Below are 24849 nucleotides of genomic sequence, written 5' to 3' on the forward strand. Positions count from 1 at the left end.
CTGTGGATGAAGGGAAAGCAGTGGACATGTTGTTCCTTGACTTTAGCAAAGCTTTTGACACGGTCTCCCACAGTATTCTTGCCAGCAAGTTAAAGAAGTATGGGCTGGATGAATGGACTATAAGATGGATAGAAAGCTGGCTAGATTGTCGGGCTCAACGGGTAGTGATCAATGGCTCCATGTCTAGTTGGCAGCCGGGATCAAGTGGAGTGCCCCAGAGGTCGGTCCTGGGGCCGGTTTTGTTCAATATCTTCATAAATGATCTGGAGGATGGTGTGGATTGCACCCTCAGCAAGTTTGCAGATGACACTAAACTGGGAGGAGTAGTAGATACGCTGGAGGATAGGGATAGGATACAGAGGAACCTAGACAAATTGAAGGATTGGGCCAAAAGAAATCTGATGAGGTTCAACAAGGATAAGTGCAGAGTCCTGCGCTTAGGACGGAAGAATCCAATGGACTGCTACAGACTAGGGACCGAATGGCTCGGCAGCCGTTCTGCAGAAAAGGACCTAGGGGTTACAGTGGACGAGAAGTTGGATATGAGTCAACAGTGTGCCCTTGTTGCCAAGAAGGTCAATGGCATTTTGGGATGTATAAGTAGGGGCATTGCCAGCAGATCGAGGGACGTGATCGTTCCCCTCTATTCGACATTGGTGAGGCCTCATCTAGAGTACTGTGTCCAGTTTTGGGCCCCACACTACAAGAAGGATGTGGAAAAATTGGAAAGAGTGCAGCGGAGGGCAACAAAAATGATTAGGGGACTGGAACACATGACTTATGAGGAGAGGCTGAGGGAACTGGGGATGTTTAGTCTTCAGAAGAGAAGAATGAGGGGGGATTTGATAGCTGCTTTCAACTACCTGAGAGGTGGTTCCAAAGAGGATGGTTCTAGACTATTCTCAGTGGTAGAAGATGACAGGACAAGGAGTAATGGTCTCAAGTTGCAGTGGGGGAGATTTAGATTGGATATTAGGAAAAACTTTCACTATGAGGGTGGTGAAATACTGGAATGCGTTACCTAGGGAGGTGTTGGAATCTCCTTCCCTAGAAGTTTTTAAGGTCAGGCTTGACAAAGCCCTGGCTGGGATGATTTAGTCGGGGATTGGTCCTGCTTTGAGCAGGGGGTTGGACTAGATGACCTCCTGAGGTCCCTTCCAACCCTGATATTCTATGATTCTATGATACTGCAAAGAATGACCTTGAGAAGATCTCTGCAGACTATGTGACTCTGGGAAGAAGGATAAAAGAGTTTGAGGCACAAGTGGTGTTCTTGTCCATCCTCCTTGTTGAAAGAAAAGGCCCGAGCATGGACCATCGAACTGTGGAAGTAAATGCGTGGCTATACAGGTGGAGTCAGCAAGAGGATTTTGGCTTCTTCGACAATGAGCTGATGTTCCAGGAAAAAGGATTACTGTGCTGGGAGGGGCTCCATCTATCAAATACCAGGAAGAGCATCTCTGGACATTATCTGGCTAACCTGATAAGCAGAGCTTTAAACTAGCTCCTCTGGGGGAGAGTGACAAAAATCCAGCCAACGTGCATCTAGGTTCAAGTAACGCAGACAAGGGAGGGAGGCTAATTTCTGGAGAAGGGTCTAGAAATCACAACTGCAGTAAAAAGGCAAAAAGAAAAGCAACAGGGCAGTCTGCAAAATATCTGGGGAACAAGCCGTATGAACTGGAAGTCATGGTATATGAAGAAAATTGACTTAATTGGCAGAGACTTTGTGGGACAACTCCCATGATTGGAGTACCATCACTGAGTACCATGATCAGAGTACCATCAATGAGTACCATCATTGTGCTGAAAGGATAGGTATGGGAAAAAAGGAGGAGGTCAGACAAAAAAGAAAAATCAAGAACGGCATGGGTCTGCTGCTCAATGGAGAAGGTGAGCTGGTAACGGAATATGATAGGGAGGCAGAGAGGCTCAATGCCTACTTTGCTTCAGTCTTCTCACAAAAAATAATATGTGAGCGGATGACTGTTACTGAAGTTGCTACAGACAATAAAAGGGAAGGGATGCAGATTGGGATAAGTAAAGAACATGTCAGAGATCTTCTGACCAATTTGAATGAATTCAAATTAGTGGGGCTGGATGCTATTTACCCAAGAGTACTGAAGGAATTAGCTGAAGAAATCTCGGAGCCATTGGCAATAATATTTACAAACTCAGGGATGATAGAAGAGGTCCCAGAAGACTGGAGAAGGGCTAACATAGTACCCATCTTTAAAAAGGGGGAAAAGGAGGAGCCGGGAAACTATAGACCGGTCAGCCTGACCTTGATACCTGGGAAGCTACTACACCAATGTATAAAACATTCAATTTGCGAATACCGGGAGGATGAAGGGATAATCACTTGCAGGCAGCATAGCTTTACCAAGAACAAATCATGCCAAACCCGCTTGATTTCCTTCTTTGACAAGATAACTGATTTTGTGGATGGGGGAATGCGATGGACATAATATACCTGGACGTCACCAAGGGTTTTGACACTGTCCCACATGACATTTTGATAAGTAAACTGAAGAAATGCAAGCTCGACAGAACTACCATTAAATGAATACATAATTAGTTAAACAAACACAAACAAAGAATAACTATTAATGGAATGATGTTGGATTGGAGGGAGGTCTCAAGTGGGTTCCACAGGGATCTGTTCTGGGTCCAGTGTTGTTTAATATCTTTATTAATGACCTCGATATAGGTACAAAAATCATACTGATCAAGTTTGCAGATGACACAAAGCTAGGAGGGGTTGCCAATACTTTGGAGGGTAGAGCGAAAAGTCAGAGGAATCTTGATAAATTGGAGAACTGGGCAATAGACAACAAAATGAAATTCAACAAAGACGAAAACCAAATGCACAAATACAGAATGAGGGAAAACTGGCTTGGCAGCAGCACTGCTGAGAAGGATCTGGGAGTTGTGGTGGATTACAGCCTCAACATGAGTCAGCAATGCGATGCTGTTGCAAAAAAAAAAAAAAGAAAAAGAAAATGCAGTTTTAGGTTTCATTAACAGAGGCATAGCATGCAAGTCAGGGGAGGTGATAATACTGCTCTACTCAGCGCTAGTTAGGCCTCAGCTGGAGTACTGTGTCCAATTATGGTCACCAATGTATAGAAAAGATGTAGAGAAACGGGAAAGGATCCAGAGGCAAGCAACAAAGATGATCAAAGGGATGGAATGCAAGCCATATGAGCAAAGGCTGAAGGAAATGGGTATGTTTAGTTTGGAAAAGAGGAGATTAAGGAGGGATATGATAGCGGTCTTCAGACAACTGAAAGTCTGCCACAAAAAAGATGGAGAAAAGTTGTTCTCTTTTGCCGCAGAGGGAAGGACAAGAGGCAGTGGGTTTAAACTATAGCATAGCAGATTTAGATTAAATCTCAGGGAAACCGTAAGAACAGTAGGACAATGGAACAGCCTGCCTCGGGAGGCTGTGGAAGCTTCTTCACTGGAGGTTTTTAAAAGGAGTCTGGAGAGCCATCTGTACTGGATGGTTTAGACACAATACGTCCTGCATCTTGGCAGGGGGTTCGACTAGATGACCCTTGAAGTCCCTTCTAACCTTATAATTCTATGACCTCAATGGCTTAAAAGGAGGGGTTGTCAGTGCTTACATTAGGGATCCACGAGGGGAATCTGTGAATGATGATGCCACCCTTAGGAACTGACATATGTGTTGTGGTCCAGTAATCAACCAAGGTCTTTTGCAGCTTGAGATGGCTGAAACATGTTTTTTGTGAGTGTTTGATCTACTACCTGTAGGCAAGCTGAACTGCAAAAACTTCAACATGGAGTTAATTTTTGCTGATTGATCTCATGTATATATATATATATAACACCAATAAGATTTTTGCCCATATTATCTATGCGCTGAGTTTGTTGACTTCTTCCTGGAAGACAGGAGCATTTCATTGACTTTTTTTGTGAGTATCTCAGGGAGGTCAATTCCTCCTTCTCAACTTCCAGGCTGCTAGACATAGCAAGTTGGAGTTTGGGAGGACTACTTGCCCCTGTATCAGAAAAAGTCTCTGACTTGAGACAGCATCACCACAGGTGGTGTCTGTATTTGGTTTAAGTTCAAGAACCACAGCATCGTCACAGTCAGAAGCAACTATTATCACTGTGGCCCGTTCTGATGTGATCTTTTCATTTGTCTCTGCCAGGAATAAAATGGAAGGAAAGGCACTGGATCTCTCAGTTTGGTGAAAAACTTTGAGGTTTTCTCTTTGACTTACAGTCAAAAAGCTTGTTCAGGGCTCCAAAGACCTGTGTAATGCTTTTGAAAACCTCCCTGTACAGGCACTATTGCCCTGGCTCTATCACCATTCTGTCACGGAGATGCAAAGAGAGCCCTGCTGGGTATTGAAGAGATTAATTGAGCTCTGAGAGTCTCTGCTGGGCCACTACCAACAGTAAGCACAGGCAGGTAAGATTCAAGCAGGACATAACCTGGAGACATACACTATCCCCATGGTCTCAGAGGGATCCCATGACTATGACTGTGAGTGAAAGGGACCTGGTGTTCACATGACAAATTTACTTATCCCAGCTTAGAGAGTTATAGTCTGAGAGACAGCAAAGTCTGGGGAATTGTTAGCAGGAGCTCTGCATCCAGTAAACTTTGAAAAAGCTATGTCGTGCTTTGCCAAATCCTGTATGCAGTTGTACAGTGTTTATAATGAGACCGCATAGTACAGCTGTTTTTTTTTAATGTCACATAACAGTAAATGTTAAAATAAACCAAAACAATAATTTTAGAAAGGATATAAACCATCGTGTTTCAGAGCTGCAGGAAACTTCCCTGGGAGCACATATCTCATACTTGCCAAACTGCAGATTTTCTTGCACCTTCCTCCAAAGCAGCTAGGACTAACCACTGTCAGAGACAGATACTAAACTTGGGCCTTGGGTCAGATCCAGTTCGTCAGTTCCTATGTACCTATGTTTTTTAATCTCTATTCTATGTTGATATATTTTAAAAGGTTAATAATATATAAAGTTTTTGAATCAAGAATTGGCAAATCCATACTCCATCCCTGGCAAGATATCTATCTGCAGCTCCCTGGCCCTTCAACTGCTCCTCTTTACCTGCCTGGGGGTTGGGCATCCTTCAGCTTCACAGTCACCCATGGCAATTACTGAATATATTTGTGTACAAGCCAAACAGTCGATACACAAGTCAAAATGTATATATGTTGTCTAATAGCTCTGTATATTTCAGTACTTAAAATGTGAATATATTTGTGAAAAAATTGAATCCACATAAAGTATTTGTTCTTTCCCTAGTGAGAGTACCTGTCCCTGGTAACCATCCATCTGCTGAGTCTCTGGTTCCACATTAAGTTGGCTGCAGTGTACTGTTATTCCAGTTGTAGACTGTCATACTTTTTTCACCCAAACAGCACAATTTAAACTAATATTAGGATTTTAGCTTTTAGGTGTGTCATGCTAGAAACAACATACTCAAGACAGATCAAAGCCATCCCCACTCTGGTGATCAGTTAGTTCCAAGCCTGTACTGCAGAGATAACAGAAACAGTGGTCCTTCGGTTGGGGTGAACAGCGCACATTGCAGGCTCCTAAAGGGTAGTAAAGGCAGATTTATACCACAGTTGCTCTCCTCAGTTCCCTGAGGTTGGTGGGGTCCAATTCTGACCCCAGTTAAAAGCAGCCTCAGGGCTGCTCTAAGGGGCCACTGTGGGTGCTGGAGATATCCTGCACTAAGGCAATACCTAGCTGGCCCATTAGGCCAGCTTTAAAGCTCCTTTGTGCTGCTATATTTACACAAAGCTGCTTTATCAGGACCAAGGATCTGGCTCACTGTCTGAAGTATGGAAAGATTCCATAGGCATGGATCTGATGGAAGAATTTAACATTCAGTTAACTGAAAATCTCCTGAATACTGCCATTAAATTCACTATCATATTTTTAAAAAATATGTAGTTATTCTGTAATGGAACAGTGAGTAAATGTTACTTACCTTGCCCAGCATCCCTCTTAAAAAATGATTATATGTATGTCCATAATTTGATAGAAAAAATAAAGTCACTGGAATGCAACACTCAGAGGCTCAATGTAAAAGTAAATATTTTGGCTGTTCCTCACCAACCATTTCTTATTAACTGCTTCCCTTTCTCCCTGGACTGTTATGCAGCAGCAGGAGACCATTACCCTGTAACAATATTCTGTTCCACTTGACTTTATCTTTTAAATTATCAAAACCTCTGTGACCTATAATTTAAGTACCTGTCTGGTAACTGGTATGCCTGATACCCATGGTCTTTCATAACTGCGTGTAGCATAGATGGAAGATAGAGTTTTCTGTCGCTGTTCTTGCCTGGCATGTTGCTCTCGTTTCTTCTCAGTCTGTTCTCTATTCTGCTCCTGTCTTCTCAGGCAAGCCTAAGGAACAAAACACATTCTTTGTCTGGAATAAGAGAAAGATTTTTCCTTCTGAATAACTTGTGTCTTAATTCTAGCTACAGTGCACCTGGACAAGACAATCTCATCTCCAATTGTTCCAAACTCACACCTATTGAATGTCTAAGCCTAACGCTGATCGGAATAATTACCTGACCTGGTGCCTCAGTAATCCTGGTAAATGTAAACAACTAATAAACTGTGCAGCAGCTCATCAGACTCTGTGTGTGTATGTCCCACTCCCCACACACATGCACTCATCTATTTTAGGATTTTCTATAACGCCCATCACCACAGAATCAAAGCATTTCCCAAGTTAATTAAATTTGCAGGGTGAGGTACTTAATGGATTTCACAGAGATTTCTGCTCCTCTCCCCTCACTAGTTAAAGAGGCTCCTTTGGGGTTTTTTTAATCATCATCCTGCTAGTTACTGTGGAAATGCTTTTGTCAAAGAGGAGGGTTTTGCAGTGTGCTTGCAAAGTGGTCAGACCAATTAGTCTGATCCCACAGCCAACTCCCTTGAACTCAGAACACTTTACTACTTTACCCTGGTCTGCCAGCATGGAATGGCCACAGAGCCAATGAATCCTGCTGCCCGAGGATTCCCACTATGAAGCTGGAATCCCCAGATGGTGTAGGTCTGTAACAGTGGTTTCTGTGGCCCCCTCCTCCTGGCCCTTGGGGTGGGTATCATGGCTGGGAAAAATAGGATATAGTTACAGTGCCACTAAACTCTGTAGATCCCCTGCTACTAGAATGGCTGTGAGGCTGCTCTAATGTGGCCTGGGCCAGGGACTGCCAATTTAGGAATCTCATCAAACCAGGATTAGGGAGCACAGGGTGTATTAAAGGAACTGTTGCTCCCACCATCCTAGGCTTACTTGAAGTGCAACTCAGCCAGTCCAGAAGATCTGAACCTATATCTTTTGCATCTCCAAGGCAAGGCCATGCATTATTGGAAGTGTGGTAGCTCACAAAACCACCAGTTTTGAGCAGAAGTTTTTAACCTTTAGAACATTTGAGATATGTTCTGTATACCGACCTACTTATGTCATTTTCAACCTTAATTCAGTTATGTCATGTTATAGAGTACGCACACTGGAAAAACATTCTAAAAGTTGCATGGGACTGTAAGTCCACTGAGAGTCTCTCAGCTGAAATATTGCTCAACTTAAATTGTATGCTTTTTAGGGCAGGGATAACTTTTTTGTCATATATTTGTACAGTGCTTACCACAAATAGGCCCTGGTCCATAATTGGGGCTCTTAGGTTCTACCACAATACAAATAAATAATTATGATAGTAACTAAATATTTTTCCCATGGAGTCTTTGTTTGAATGTATCTATAAAGTTTATCCTATGGCACTTAAGGCAAATTCTCAGTTACATAATTGAAGTCGATGGAGGTACACAGATGTTACACAGCACAATTTGGCCCAAAGGCTTCAAGGAATGCTTACTCTCAAAACCTATAAGGGAAATATCTTTTCTGCTACAAACTTAACATTACTCTCATATAAACAAATTATGACCCCCTTATTCACATTGACGAGCAGTTGTGCATGCAAATACTGCCAATTAATACAATGGCACTAGTTGTGTAACTACCCACCATTATGAATAAGGGGTTCACAGTCTTACCCATAAATGTTATAGTGTGCACCTTCTTGAGAATGTAGCCAGTATATGCAGATATGACTTGAAGATACAATTGGAACATATATGTTGAGAAAGGAAAAGCCATTCTTAAGCACCTTTTCTGTTGGCTTCCACACAGGTGACATATTTCGCAAATACAAGTTGTACAATTTATTCTCTGTTGAAAGCAACTGATGTAATATTAATTATATGCCATGATACTTGTCATAAATTATATTCTATAACAAACTGATGGGAAAAAATACTAAGAAGGGTGTATAATGCAGATATTTAATTCAAACTAAATAACAGATTTACTTGCAAATCCTCGAAAATTCATTGTGTACTCAAAAAGTAAGTTGGGAGAGGATATACTGCATTAATATTTAAGAAAAATATTAACATCCTTATGTAGCAAAGCACTTAAGCACAGGCTTAACTTTAAACATGCACTTAAGCCCATCCTACTCAGCAAAATGTTTAAGCATATACTTAAGTACTTAAAACCCACAGCAGCAGAATTGCCAGCACCCTCTTTCTCAACATTTACAGCAACAGTGATAATATTCGTCAGTAAAGTGGGTTGCCTTGGGGAAATTTTTCAAATGTAGCCCATTGACATTGCTTCACATTCATCCTAATAGATACATGAAAATTATGAATCCCATCTTTCAAGATACTGAGCACCACATGTCTACCAGTGACATCAGTGAGAACTGAAGGTGCTCAGCACATCACAAAGGTTCAGATCCTCAAAAGGTATTTAGGTGCCTAACTTCCATTGTTGAAATCAATGGAAGGTATGCACCTAAATACATCTGAGGATCAGTAAAGTACTTAAACACATGCCTCACTTCCAGTATGTGAATAGAGTAATTCCATTGATTTCAACTACTCACATGTTTAAAGTTAGGCACTGAGTCAGAAAGGGTTAATAAGGGCCTATGAGCTCAATCAGCCTCACCCTGCTACACCTGCAGTATGTCTCAAGCCTGGAAAGGGTGAGTAGAAAAGGGCTGAACCCAGCATAGATGGGGCTAATTAGGAAGGAGAGCAAATCTCTCACTCTTGCTGAGTGAGAGAAACTGCCATCATTCTAGCCAGGTGAGTTAGGCTGCTGGTAGACAAAGCCTCCCTGAAGGAATGTAGGCAGGCAGGCCTGCAACAGGGAGCCCAAGGCAGTTGGGAAGGAAAGTAGGAGGAAGTGTGTCTGCCCAGGACTCTCTGGGCTGGTGGAAGGGCCTTAAGGAAGCAGAAATATTCCTGCTAAGTTAGGGAGTGCACTGTGAGAGGTACAGAGAAAACTCTCTTACAGGAGAACCAACTGCATAAGGAAACGTCATTTGAATGGCCTGAAAACATTCACTGATGAAATCTTCCTGCATGACTTTTCTACTGATCTTAGAGTATAAGATAACAAAATCTAAGTTCCCTAATTAGACGTGTGTGTGTGTGTATATATATATACACACACACACACACACAAACAATAGTACCAGCTCATGTTCTACCTGAGTGAAGGTAACTTTCAACAAATAACAACGAAATAGCTGAGCAAAGTCTATTGCTTTCTGGGCATACCTGATACTCTGAATCCATCTTGTGTTGCATTTCCCTCACATACTGAGCATCACTGATGAACTTCTTTCTTTCTCTGGAATCGTACATTACCGTAGGTAACCAGGACCTGCACCTAAAGCAAATATGTTGTCTTAAAGATCATTTTTTATCTCACTACTTCAGTTTTGCTCTGCTCTAATTGCCTTTTCTCTACATGTTAATTACTAATGAGGGAGAGAAGAGATGCTCCTGTCCAAAGAAAGGTCTTACAGCCTTTCTTTACTAATTAAAGAGTAACCAACCACCATGAACGAACTTGTTCTGATCATTAGAAGGAAATCGGCCCAAATTTGCTGCACTGTGATCTAGTACAGCAGTAGAGTTATAGATAGCAACAAGGAATCTGATCTAGGTAAATTATTTATTAATGCAGAATTGTATGAATCCAAAACAGATTAAGGACAGAAAGCTTAAATTAGTTGTCTCCTCTGTGCAATTACTAGAAGCGAATGATTATTTCTCAAATCTGTACTGAACTGTAATACTGGAGCCTGATTTCTGCAATGTGCAACTGCCAATGTGCTCAACACCATGCAGGAGGTTATTAGTGCCCTGTGGGACTGGGCCTATTATTGGGTCCACTATTCCACCTACCAGTGTAAGTTCAGGCAGCAGAGCATACAAAGGTGCATGGATTTGTATGATTATATGAAGAGAATTAAATTTGAACCTGAAAGGCACAGTTAAGGAGTCGCTAGAAGAGAGACTCCTTTACTTCTTATAATTCTCATCCTGCTTCAGTTTGGCATATAACCTGATAGAATTTTTGCTCATACTTATGGCTCTCCTATAACATTGGACTGTAATAAATTTGCCATAGTACCAACTTTCTGTAACTTTTAGATATGCCTCTGCACATAACTGGATTGCTGTATGGAAAACAGGAAAAATATACAGCAATTTTTATTAGATACCTTAATCTATCCCCTGAGAAAAAGGAGCTTAGTGGCAGCAATGTACAAAAATATGAGGGAGAAATATATACCTTTAATGTTAATATTTCCTGAATTCTGGATGCCTCACTTGGAAACTTACCAGTTTATAAACATAGGAGTAACAGGAAGACGGTAAGGTGATGCCATGGCCCTAGCTTCCCCTAGCAGGCAAGAGATACAGGGGAGCACAGGTTGCACCATCCAGAAGGCCACTTGGAGATGGACTGTCCCTGAGACCCAGTCCTCCCTGAACTCTCCCTGCCTACAGAGGCCGTATGTCTGAGTTTCACTGGGACAATCCCAGTTTTTCTTATGACTTTCAGGATACCTAAAACGGCCTGGTTTTTTTTTTTCAAAATGTTGTACTTATTTTAAAAAAGAAGTGTTTGATATAGCAATATGCTTTGAACAATGTAAAATGATGTGTGGTCCTGCTTCACCCTCATCCTATAGTGAGCATGCATTTTATGGTAACCATTATTCAAGGCCAAAGCTTATCATAACATGTTAGGCAACTAACTACAATATGAATACAATGGTTCGATGATCCAGTCTAGTCAGAAGAGCAAAGCCACTGCTTGGACCCCTCTGGAATGTTGAGAAGGGAGAGGATGTGTACCTGATACCCCTTCTGTCCTCCATGTCCCTTCTTCCTGTGGTTCCCAGAAACATACAGAAATTGTTTGGCAATTCTGTGTGGTTTCATATAGATATAAAATTCTAGTGCATATGGTTTCATATCATTATACCATGAGTATGAAACTGCATTACCTGTATGAATACCACTTTGAGGCCTCTAAAAATTGCTAACACAAAAGCATCCCTCTTTTTATTTTAAAAATATGGTCATCTTAGCTGTGCCGCACCTCACACCCTATTTAGGACTGTACCATAAAGATGTAATCTATACCAAAGTGCTTAGGAGCCCCTCCGCAATGTGTTTGCATCTTACAAGGTCTCCCAGTGTTGTATGTCACTACTGCACCATTTTCACTCAAAAAAAATCACCTTCAGCCAGAATCCAAGTATGAAAAATATCATCCCAAAAGCCTGAAGTTTCTGAAAAAGAGTCCCTGAAAACACAGGTCTAGAACTGAAAATTGTTGTTGGTCCCAGTCCTGCTGAAAGAAGCTTTATTAATCTCTACCATTTGTTAACCACACAGGAGAGAATACATATTAATTTAGATTTAAAACAAGTTGAATAATCACACCTGATGGTCTCCAGGATGGTCTCAAAGCAGAGAGAAAAATTATTACTACAGCAATGCCTAGCAGTCTCAGTTCACATTGGAACTCCATTATGCTAGCTGCTATTCAGACACCTAATGCGATACAGTCCTTGTATCAAAGCGCTTGCTTACACTCTACGATAGTAGAGAAACAGAGGCACAAAGAGGTAAAGTGCCTTGCCCAAAGTCACACAGCAAGTCAGTTACAGAGCCATGGCTACAAAAAAGGTCTCCTGATTTCTAGTCTAGTTTCCTACCCATTGGACGATGCTATCTCCCAAATTTATCCAGAAACATAAACTACTTCAAACAAAATCTAAAATAATAATATAAATGCAGTAATGTAAGAGAAGGTCATACTGACTTGGTCTAAATGAGCAGTGTACAAATTTCTGGAGGGCATGTATGCTGATCACCCTGTACAGAGAGCTGCATTCAAGACATCAGCAAAAATTATCTGAGGTAAATTGATGGAGAATTAGTGAGAAAACAGTGATAGCAACAGGAAAGCTCATAGACTATTAAGCAAGATACAGTCGTCTCTTGCAGAAAGTTATGTGTGACAAAAGTTTTCTTAAACAATCACAGAAGCCTGAGGAAATGACAAAGGCAAACAAGGTTCCTCAAATAGAAAATGGATGTCCTGAAAATAGAAATGAAATTAAGTTCAAATACTCAGTTCAGAAATGATCCGGGACATCAAGAATCCTAACAAGTGTGGGTCAGGCAGCAGGCCCTGTGAACCTGCTGTCTTGCTGTCTAACTCATTTAGCATCTGTCAAGAGAAAAGAAAAATAACACTGGCCTTAGCCAGGTTCAGCTAAGAAGATGAAAAACAGTCAATTATTTGATGTTTGAAAAAGTCAGATAGACGTGCTAACAGCACCAAAAGGTTTTGGAGATATATATTAAGTTAATTAAAAGTAATGCTGCTTTTTTCAGAAGAGTTGACAGATGTCATCAAATAAGGCAAGCAAAGAATGTGTGGAGTCCAGACAATAAATTATATACCTGTAAATCTTGTTCTGTGACAGGTATAATGTATTCTTGTTAACATTTTGTGTGGTCCATCACATACAATAAACACAGGCAGTCCATGAGAACATCTCAGATATAACAATCTATGCAACTTTCACTCTCAAGATTCCCATGATGTCATGAAAACCTCATAATGTGCATATATACATTGTTTCACACTGTATAATTGATAAACTGTAAACTGGCCCATGCAAAATGAAACTGAATGTCTCTGTCTGTCTGCTAGGACCTAGACAAGAACCATCATAATGTATGTCACTAACTGGCTCTCTGTTGGCAATCTCAGAAAAGAAACCAAGCATTTAGGGCTCATCTATACACAAAATTTAATCCAGAAGAAATTAGGGTAGGAATTTAAAGCAGAGCAGCTATTTCTGATTAAATCCATATGTGGATACTTTTGTTTTGGAATATGAGTACCTTATTCTGAATTAACTCTAATCTGTGGCATTAATCCAGAATAAGAATGCACATGTGGAGTCAATCAGAAGTAGTTATTCAGGAAGAACTCTCTATGTTGAGAAGTCCTCTGTGTAGAGAAGCTGTAATTGAGCTACAGAGAATGGACCTACCTGTTCATTCCTACAGATCAAGGCTGAAATATGTTGGGAGGACAAAGTGGAGGAATTTAAACTAATGTTGCCCATGCCATATATTTTCAGTAATTAAAAAGAGATGTTCAAGGCCTTTTACAAGCATTAGTAGTCCCACACAAATTAGTGATGATTTTTAAGAACTATAAAGAGGATACAGGGATTTATTTTCATGAGAAAAAGGTGAATTTATCAGAAATAAGAACATACTTGCTAACTGTAAATAAACTTCATATTCTCATAGTTATTACAAATGACATTTTAACTTTGACAGCTCCTCACCTTTGAAATTGTCTCTCAATTTAAAATGCAATCACTGCTGTATTCACTGCAGCTACTGGTCCCTGATAGTACTATGGTGGGCTGTATTAATTCTCTGAAGGTGAATCCTGCTCACAATTAACAGGAGAAGGAAAGGGAGAAGGAAAAAGGGGAGGGAAAGGAAGAGGAAAGGAAGGGGCATGGGAAGATAAAAGATGATTAAAGAAGAAAGAAATGGGAAAGAGAATGCAAAGCTGGAAGCCATGGTTCTCTCCTATAAACATTCCGTTTACCTAGGCATTTTCAATGACTTAATATTCTAAGAACGCTGACATAAACAGTGAGAATATTTTTCCCATCAGAATACTTGAGGTCATTCTGCTGAAGTTATTCTCCAGGGCCCAAATTCAGCTTTTACACCACTATAATGCCAGTCTGCTGAAGTAAATCTGGATTTACAACAGTGGTAATGAGAGCAGAAGTTAGCTCAGCTATTATCTTTGTCTGCATCACCTGGAGGCCTGTGACTAAGTGAGAATTTCAGCTTTCATTTTAAAAAATTAAGAACACTTTTTTTTGGCTTTACAGTTGTGGATGAAAGAGTTTGAAAAAGTGAGAAAAGCACATCCTAAATGCGCAGAAACCATACAGGAAATAAAAAAAATACCACTTTTTTCTTTTAATTTCATAAGTTTTAAGCTCGTCTTATGGTCTTTGGGTCCTAACATGATTTTTTGGGGGTAGCAGTACTGGGTATTAATATTTCTGTTAGGAGAAGGGAAACCACACACAGGTCTGATAGCCGCATAGTGACATAAATAGTACATTGTATTATGTTGGTGGGGGGTTGTTTGTTTGACTATATTTATTCATTTTATTTCCTATATGTTCTAAGCCTGCAACCCCTTACATTGGAGTGAATGGAACTGCTCACATCAGTATGAACTATTACATGAGTAAGGCTTTGTATTGTGCCTATCAAACTCTTTGTTCTGCATCTGGGACGCTGTACTAAAAGAAATTAAAATACTGTGAAACCTATGCTAACCATCACCTGTCCTAATGCCAAATCTCTGCAGAAGTTCCTCCATTTTAATCACTTTGTATTATGCAGCCATCTGTTACAACACCCAGAAAAGTGGCAGACCCTTGGGAGGGGCAGTATAAATAGTCTTCACTTTAATAGTAGACTAGGTTAATTATAAAGAAAAAGAAACATAGACTGGGTAGAGAGAAATAGGGGGGAAATTCATGCGAAAATTACTGAACACTTAGAACCAGTGTCCCGCTTGAGTAGACACAAATGAGACAACAGCTCCAGCCTTCTAAGGTGATAAGTGCTCTTGGCAGCATTTATACTAACATCTGACTGGAAAACTCCAGGATTATCACTGAGCCCAGTCCCTCGCAAGCTGAGGCAACCCCGACATACAATTCCATTGATAAATTTCTCAAGTTCCATCTTAAAATTAGTCAGGTTGTTTGCCCCTACTGCTGTTGGAAAACTGTTTCAGAACATCACACTTCTTCCTTTCATATTCTTTTGGGTGACACCCCCACCCAGCAGGGTGCATCCCAAATTGCATAAAAAGCCCTAGCCTGCACCCCAAATCAAATGTCCCTCTCTCAGCACATATAACATGTTGGATGACACCTGTTACTGCCTTCTCAGATGACCTTACATTGTCAGTGACCATCCCATGTCTTAGAGGTTTCCTGTATTTGTTCAACTGAGTGTATTTTGAACATTTGGATGCAGGATAGGGAGCTAGATGAGGCCTCCCACCCAAGGGCAGTGCTTTGGGAGTGGGGATTTACCTGGCTTTACCAACATACCTTTGAATAGTGCAGAAATCCTCCCCCAGAGACACCTTGGGAGGGGGATATATGGGAGGGGGGTTATTTGCTACACTAATGGAGCCTGAAAGCTAGTCCCTGGGAACGCTCCCTTAGGAATGAGTGGTGGGCTTCCCCTCCCTGAGGATGGGGGGAATGCTGTGGAGGCTTCTCCTGTGGGAGGATCAGGAGGACTCTGCTCTGACGAGAGGATGCTCGGGGGTTCATCCCTAGAGATGGTGGGGAGAGGTCTCCCTTTGATGGAGACGCTGGAGCATGCACCACTGAGAAAGGGGTGTTTTGGGGGATCGCTCCCCTATGAGGAGGAGGGGTCTTCCCAAATGGGGGGGGGTCCTCCTCTCTGAGGCACTGAGGGAAGCGTTGCTCCCTGGATCACTCCCTTGGGAGTGTGCGTTTAACAGGTCTCCCCGAAATGGGGAACAGGCCCTTGCTCGATGGGGGAGTACTGGGGTGCTCCCTCGGTAGGTGGGGTCTTTTAGGAGGTTCCCCCAGGAAGTACAGGCAGGGTCCTCCCTGACGGGGTGCTGGGGCCCAAGGGATGGGGGGGGGTAAGGTGGGCTCCTCCAGGAGCTGAGGCTGGGGGCTCCCCAATGGGAGGGGTTCCGGGTGGTGTTTGGGAGGACGGGGTCTCCCCGCTGGGGGGGTGTTTGGGAGGTTGCCCCCCGCCGAGGGTGAATTCAGGGGGGTGTTTGGGGCGTGCCCGCGGCGCTTCTGGAGGCGCGGGCTCCCCGCCGCTCACCTCGCGAGGCCTTCCCCAGCTCGCCCCTCTGCCAGGCCGGCGTCTGGCTGTTCCCAAGGCAACCGCGCCAGCCTGCCGGCGGCGGCGCGCGCCGCTCGGGAGCGAGCTGGGGGCGGGCTGGGGGGAGCGAGCGCGCGCCTGTGGCCGGGGCCAATCACCGGGGAGCGAGCGGGGCCTAGTCGCCTGCAGAAAACTGGAGGGGGAAGTGGGGAGGGGCAGAGAGAAAGGGGAGGCGGGGGGAGGGGGCAGAGAGAAGGAGGAAGGGGAATGAGAGAGGGGGAGGGGCAGCGAGAAGGGGGAAGGGAATGGGGGAAGGGAATGGGAGAGGGGATGAAGGAGGAGGGGGGCAAATACAGGCAGAAAGTGGGGCTGCAAGGGGAATAGAAGCCACGGTGAAGGGCCAGAGAGTGGGGTGGGGGTGGCCTGTGCCCCTGTCACAGGATCCTGGGTTGCCACCATGAGGCACTGGAGTTGGGCCCTGGTTAGACCTGGGCAACTAACTGATTTTCTGGTTCACTGGCAGTTCTGACAAATCAAAACAAAAGTTCCCTTCCTGTTCAGCTACAACCGAGATTGTTTTGGAATTTTCAGCAGCCCAGAAAGTCAGCAAAGTTTCACTTTAGGTATGTTCAGTAAAAGGAAATGAAGTGCTAGATTCACAAACCTGGGGCTGGCAATGCCCCCCTTCTAACTATTAGCCCAGTAGTCAGAGCACTCACCCAGGATGTGGGAGGCCCAGGTTTGAATTTCCCCCCCAGAGCAGGGACTAGAAGCCAGGTGTCCCTCCTCCAGTGCCCTAAATACCAGGCTAGATTCATTCTCTCTCACTTTCTGTCCCAGTGTCCATTCAAGAACTTTATACAAAGTGAGTAAGCTTCAGCAAGAAAGATGAAGCGAGATCCACCGCCAGAATAACCCAGTGCTTAGGGAATTCACCTGGGTGGGTGAAGACATGGGTTTAAGTCCCTGCTGCCAAATGGGTATTCAAACCCAGCTCTCCCACATCCTGATGAAGGCCTTAGCGGCTGAGCTAAAGATTATAAGAGGGTGGTGGTGGTGGCAGACCACCTCCTCTGGTCATTTTGTGAAGCGCTTGCCCAAAATATCTAAATGTTTGTTTCAGCTGAAACAATTTGCTGAAATCGACACAAATTCATGAAACATTTTTTGTCTACCTGACTCTGCTTTTTCTGGGGTGGGGGAGGGGAGTTTCAAGTCAGTTTTTTTCCCTTGTATCTGAATCCCTGTTATCAGTGCAAAGGACTCACATAGGCAGATAGGATTTACCTTCTGGGCTGGAGTGTGTCTGAAACTCTGGTCGTGGTTCATGAGGTTCCCAAATTCCCTTTCAGGATTGCTTCTGTGAAACATTGTCACAGTGTATCAGGTCAGACACAACAATATGGTGCCAAGATGTCAGGTCATTGCTGGTAAAATTTACAGCTGACACAAAGATTGGCTGGGTGGTGAATGACAGCAAAGGGAAGTCACTGATACACAGCTGAATCATTTGGTAAGGTGAGCTCATTCAAATCATGTGGTTTTATCTAGCCCAATGCACAGCCATACATATCTTGGAACAAAGAACGTAGGTCCTATTCACAGAATGTGGGATTATATCCTGGTAATCTGTAACTCTGAAATGACAATGTAGGTCATTGAGGCATCTGAAAGTGCTAATTGCTCAACTGAACATGAATTCCCAGTGCTATACGGTGACTGAGATGGCTACAAGTCCTTGGATGCATAAACGGGAATATAGAATAGTAGTAGGGAGATAAGTGTTGAGTAAAGCACTACAAGAATGATTCAAGGTCTTGAAAATATACCTTACTAATAGATAGGGCTGTCAATTAATTGTAGTTAACTCACGCGATTAGCTCAAAACAATCACGATTAATCACACTGTTAACAATAGAATACCAATAGAAATTTATTAAATATTTTTGGATATTTTTCTACATTTTCAAATATATCAATTTCAATTACAATTCAAAATACAAAGTGTACAGTGCTCACTTTATATTATTTTTGTGCACTGTAAAAATGATAAAAGAAATGGTATTTTTCAATTCACCTCATACAAATACTATAGTGCAATCTCTTTATCATGAAAGTGCAACTTACAAATGTAGGGTTTTTTTGGTTACATAACTGCACTCAAAAACAAAACAGTGTAAAACTTTAGAGCCTACAAGTGCACTCAGTCCTACTTCTTGTTCAGCCAATCACTAAAGAGAAACAAGTTTGTTTACATTTACAGGAGATACTGCTGCCCACTTCTTAGTTACAATGTCACCTGAAAGTGAGAACAGATGTTTGCATGGCACTGTTGTAGCTGGCGTAGCAAGATATTTACATTCCAGATGCACTAAAGATTCATATGCCTCTTCATGCTTTGGCCATCGTTCCAGAGGACATGTGTCCATGCTGATGGTGCTCGTTAAAAAAATAATGCGTTAATTAAATTTGTGACTGAACTCCTTGGGGGAGAATTGTATGTCTCCTGCTCACTTTTACCCACATTCTGCCATATATTTCATGTTACAGCAGTCTCAGATGATGACCCAGCACATGTTGTTTGTTTTAAGAATACTTTCACTGCAGATTTGACAAAATGCAAAGAAGGCACCAGTGTGAGATTTCTAAAGATAGCTACAGCATTCAACCCAAGATTTAAGAATCTGAAATGCCTTCCAAAATCTGAGAGACATGAGGTGTGGAGCATGCTTTCAGAAGTCTTAAAAAAACAACACTCCAATGTGGAAACTACAGAACCCGAACCACCAAAAAAGAAAATCAACCTTCTGCTGGTGGCATCTGACTCAGATGATGAAAATGAACATGTGTCGGTCCGCACTGCTTTGGATCATTTTCAAGCAGAATCCACCAGCAGCATGGACTCATGTCCTCTGGAATGGTGGTTGAAGCATGAAGGGACATATGAATCTTTAGTGCATCTGACATGTAAATATCTTGCAACGCTGGCTACAACAGTGCCATGCCTGTTCTCACTTTCAGGTGACATTGTAAATCAGAAGCAGGCAGCATTATCTTCTGCAAGTGTAAACAAACTTGTTTATCTGAGTGACTGGCAGAACAAGAAATATGGACCGACGGGACTTATAGGCTGTAAAGTTTTACATTGTTTTGTTTTTGAATGCAGGTTTTTTTGTACATAATCATACATTTGTAACTTCAACTTTCATGATAAAGAGATTGCACTACAGTACTTGTATTAGGTGAATTGAAAAATACTATTTCTTTTGTTTTTTACAGTGCAAATATTTGTAATAAAAATAAATATAAAGTAAGCACTGTACACTTTTTATTCTGTGTTGTAATTGAAATCAATATATTTGAAAATGTAGAAAACATCCAAAAATATTTAAATAAATGGTATTCTATTATTAACAGCATGATTAATCACAATTAATTTTTTTAATCACTTGACAGCCCTAATAATAGACTTAAGGAGCCCAGTGCTGTTTAGCATATCAGAAAGAAAGTAAACAAGCAACTTGTTCAGTCTATAAAAATATCTACGACTGCAGAAGACATCTGATACTAGAGGGCTCATTAATTTACCAAACAAAGGCATAACAAGATCCAATGATTGAACAGTGAAGCTAGAAAAATTCAAACTGGCAATACGGTGTGAATTTTTAACAGGGTAAAAGCCCCTTCTGGTCTTTAGCTCTCAGAAAGGTACAAAGTCATTCAAGTACAAGCTACAACTCCTGTGTTCTGTTCCCAGCTCTGCCACTGGTTTGCTGTGGGATCTTGGGTCAGTTTACATATTTGCCTACATTTCTCTGTATGTAAAATGGGCTTAATATTACTTCACTATCTGAAGAGGGTTATGTGAAACTTAGACATTGATTTAGCAAAGCACTGCTTAATTTTAATCACATGAGTATGTAACTGGTAATGCGGTAAATTATGTACAACTATTATTACACTCCCCTTTCCTGTACTTCAGTTGAACTCTTCCGAAGCACAGCACAAAGTTTCCTCTTTTTGGAATTTTCAGAAAGCCTTACACAGAGTCAAATCCCAGTGCTATCATATTCAAAACCTTGAAAGGAGATAATAGATACAGATGATAAAACAAATTCAAATCTCTTCACTGCTGCTGGTCTCCTCCTACTTGGGGGGTAGGAGAGTTAGGGAGGGAATGTGGTAGTATAAAGCATGGGATTACAAGATGGCATGGGACTATTCATATGCTTAAAGTTAAGCACACCTTTAAGTCCTTTGCTGAATTGGGGCTTAATTAGTGTTTGGAGATCATCAAATTAAAAGTGATATAGGAGTTTAGACTATTACTAATGTCTAGTTGGTAACAAGAAGGCCTTTAAAGTCTGACTTGCCAACTCCAGGATTTACTACATACAGGATACATATGTGAAACACACTTCTGCACTGTGACTGAATATATCTGGGTCATGTTGACATCCTAGTAAACAGCTGCCCATTCGAGGCGTGAAAGGATGAAACCAACACAAGCAAAGAAAATTCAAAATTAAGAATCCCACGCTACCCTTAACTCATCCCCTTTAGTACTGCAGAGCTTCCAGAACTCAGTGATATCCTTAATTTGGAATTTCCTTGTTTGTTGGTGTCAGGCCATAAGTTTTATTTGAATGTTGTTGTTGTTGTTGTTCATTCAACCTCCTTTTACTGAAACAAAGTAAAAGGCTGAGTTAAATAGTGGCAGAATATTACAGTACTGGCAGAGTATTAGTTCCTGGTGTAGTATATCTTGTCTCTGGGCTGGCCCTTTAAGTGGAGTCAGATTCCCCCAGCCTACCAGTGACAGGCTCTGCTGAAGGAAGCAAGCCAACCCAGCTCTACCTGGAGATAGTTAACTGCCTAAACAGCTGAAAGAGACAAGGTGTTCCATACCTGTTTTTTCATTAGTTGACCCACAACATTAGGTGGGATCTGGATCTGGTAGCTCCTCCCCTTCGCCTGGGGGAGGAGTCTTTAGTTGTTGGCAGGCTTGTTCCCACCTATCCCTGGATTCCCAATAACTGGAAGAGACAAGGTGGGTGAGGTCATGTTTTTTATCTGTTGTTGGTGAGAGAGATAAGCTTTGGAGCTACACAGAGTTCTTCTTCAGCTATCTAGAAGGCAGTTAAGTAAGGAGCACGGGGGCCTAATAAAAGTTTAGTAGAGCTCAGCTGGGGAGAGCCCCTGAAGAGAAAGTAAGTTCTGGAGGGAAGGAGTGCTTGGGGAGCCTGAACTAGCCAAAAGTTGAACTCCTAAGGCAGGGAGGCTTGTGAAGGGCCCTGAGCAAGCAGGGGAAAGAACTGCACAGCTTTCTAGGTAGTGGAGAAGCCTGAGGCCTTACAAGAGAAGGAGCTGCTGTTGGGACCTGGATACTTTTGTTTCTTGGACTTTTAAGTTTGGTCTGGGCTCTGAGGTAAGAACCTTTAAACCACTATATATAGTCTTCACTTCAGAAACTTTGTTAAAGAGAGCCATACAGGTAAAAAGTAAAGTGTTTGGCTTCTCTTTGATCTTGCTATAAGGCTGTTAGAGTGATTTCATTACCTCATCCAGGGGGAAACTGAGGCAGGACATTGTGGAACCATATTCACCCATGAGGTAGTGCTTGGGGGGTCATGGTGTTCCTTTTACATACCCATTGCTGTTTTGTCTTTTCTTGCTGGTATTACTTGATTTTTAGTGCCACCTTTATTTGGAGCTGTACAAGACACACCTTTGGAGCAAGCTTTGTCTTCACTGAGCTTACAGACTAAACCTGGTGGGAGTCCTAAGAAGCTATTATGATATCATGGGAGCTAGGCCCCTAACCTGCATAGATATGTAGTGAGATGTACAAAAATGCATCTTTAGGCACCCAATCATCATCATCATTATTAATGCAAATCCTTGGTGGGGGGTGAGACATAGAATCATAGAATATCAGAGTTGGAAGGGACATCAGGAGGTTATCTAGTCCAACCCCCTGCTCAAAACAGGACCAATCCCCAATTTTTGCCCCAGATCCCTAAATGGCCCCCTCAAGGTATGAACTCACAACCCTGGGTTTAGCAGGCCAATGCTCAAACCGATAGACGATGGATTGATTTCTAACTAGGTCCTTAAGACTATGTGGCTGGATATTCAGTCTGTAGTTATCATCGGCAATCTTATTCCACCACCTACATGGTTATCATGTTATTGCTGACTGCCTAAATGTAAATCTGGCCCATAATCTGAAGTGTGGGGTTCTGGCTTCCCTTTGAACAGGTGCGCAAAGGGGGGTGAAGGGCAGGGGAGGAAGGAGTCTCTGCATTTGTACCCTCTCTTGTGCACCCACCTGATCAAAGGGTGTCCATAGAACACATCTTAGTCCATTATGGTGCTGATTCAGAGTCCCAGTGAAACTAATGACTTCACTAGGAGCAGGTTCCATCCCATTGCTGGTCAGTTTGTTTTTTGTGGTGTATATATATATATTTTTTAATTTGCTACTTACATATATTTGTTTGACCTTCCTTCTCCCCTTCTTTCAATAGTCGCTTTTTATTAAGTGGTGTTGTGTGAACTTAGCGGTTCTGTGGGGCAGATGATGAAGGCAAAGAACTAAAGTGACAACTCATTTTATCCATATGATTTTAAATTGCTTATTTCTTTATATAAATAACAGACCTGAGGTTGCTATTCCACTTTACTTTATCCCACCAATGAATCCTTGAATTTATATATCAGTTTGTGTTCTGTCCCTTTTTTTTTTTTTTTTTTTTTTATTGTAGTTTAGTACTATAAAGTGAATACCTGTGATTCCTGTTCTGTGCAAGCCACAGATAAGGTGCAGTATAGTGCAGCATTTTCTAATGGTATCGTGAATGTGCCCTGAGAGGAAGCTTTTGCTTGCCTGAGATGTCTGTGGAATTCTTCTGTAGCAAAATATCCCGAGCATACCCTAAAAGAGCAGTATCAAATTATTTTCAACACCTGGATTTCTTCTTGTTTTTTGTGCAGTTTTATTTTATAAATACTAAAAAATCCAGCTTTTGGATGGATTTATTTAAAATGTCATATAAGGATAATCGTTGTTTGATTCAAGACCTTGTTTCTAGGAGGAGCCTATGCCACAGCAACCAATGCCTCGGGTACAGGTTGTTACAGCCTTTAATCCCAAACCATTATAAATCCAATACAAAATTTGTGTCCTCACAGCAACAAACATCATCAGACTTCCTGACTAGTCCCATTAAACTAATCTGAAATAATAAGACATTAAATTTTTTTATTACTACTACTATGGTGTGGAAGCTACAGGAACTTAAACAAAGCTGAAAATAGTGGTATTTGGGTAAACCCGAATATGATGGTGTTTGCATTTTACATTTTTCACAGCCTTATTAAATACCTCAGGGAGCGCTTTATTGGAGCCAAAATAACACAAGATCTGGTCTTGTGATACTTCCACCATGCTGAAGCTGAAATACCGTTGTATTATCTCAATCCATAAATGGATTAAAAATAACAAAAAAAAAAAAAATCTGACTCTACACCTACTCCCCATAGCAATTAAAAGATTTATATTTTTTTACATTTTAAAATTCTCTTGAAATGTTTGGAATCCAAACAGCACATCGTGCTACTACATTAGAACTAAGTAAGATTGGCTGGAAACAAAACTGAATCTGGCTATTTTCATTGTACCTAGCTTAACAAAATGCAAAAGTTAAATACAGCAAAGCTGGTAAAAATTAAGTTGATTTTAAAAACCTTTTATTAATATTTAAGGTACTGTAATAATTTAAGGTACTGTAATAACAAAGATAAGTGGCAAATGTATCCCTGGTGTATCTCCACTGACTGCCATTAAGTTTTATACAAATTGGGCTTAATGATAATGAAAGGAAACCTTTTGGTATATGTTGTGACTTACATCTTTTAAAGGAATTAAACAAAATTTTGCAAACTGTGTCAAGCTGTTGAATATGACCAAATGGGGTGCAGTTTTTTTCCATCCTGACTATACTACCATGCTGTTATGAAGATTTGCATTTGCTACAAGGGGAAAAAAATACTGCTGACTTGTATGGTTGCACAGGTTTGTATGTGTACATTTCTGGTGCATTGGTGGTATATTGCCTAAACCAATGACTTTCAAACTTTAACAACTTATGAACCCCTTTCACGAAAATATCAAATCTCACAAACCCCCTCCTAAAAATGAATATTTCCAGGGATTTTCTCCCTTACCTGAGCATAAATTATAGAAGCATTTGGGTTTTTTATGACATGGTTATTACACACTATTTATCATTACATTATTAATTTTATTACATTATGATAACGGCAACACTCTCCCAAGATTTCACTTTTGTAGCTCATATCACTTCGATTAAGCCTCCTATATATTTCATCAGGGAGTACCAGACGTGAAACAGAATGAAGGTATTTAAGAAACCAACTCAAATAAAGAATTCCTCCACAAGCATTCAGGTCTTGAGCAGTCCAGGCAAACAACAC

The 24849-nt window shown here is 41.4% G+C and overlaps 1 protein-coding gene across 2 annotated transcripts in view; it reads right to left on the reverse strand.

Annotated features, from left to right (window-relative positions):
• The window catches only part of MARCHF10 (membrane associated ring-CH-type finger 10), a 101181-nt gene extending 84747 nt beyond the window's left edge, over nt 1-16434 (reverse strand). For both annotated transcript variants that reach the window (XM_043536884.1, XM_043536882.1), the window contains exons 1-3: nt 16351-16434; nt 9658-9769; nt 6262-6417 (exon numbers count right to left, since the gene is read on the reverse strand). In XM_043536884.1, coding sequence (XP_043392819.1) covers nt 6262-6417; nt 9658-9744 — 243 coding nt within the window. In that variant the 5' untranslated portion in view covers nt 9745-9769; nt 16351-16434. The remainder of the gene's footprint in view (nt 1-6261; nt 6418-9657; nt 9770-16350) is intronic.
• Between the last annotated feature and the right edge of the window lie 8415 nt (nt 16435-24849).

The sequence above is a fragment of the Chelonia mydas genome, chromosome 27, assembly GCF_015237465.2.
Source record: "Chelonia mydas isolate rCheMyd1 chromosome 27, rCheMyd1.pri.v2, whole genome shotgun sequence".
Classification (NCBI taxonomy): domain Eukaryota; kingdom Metazoa; phylum Chordata; order Testudines; family Cheloniidae; genus Chelonia; species Chelonia mydas.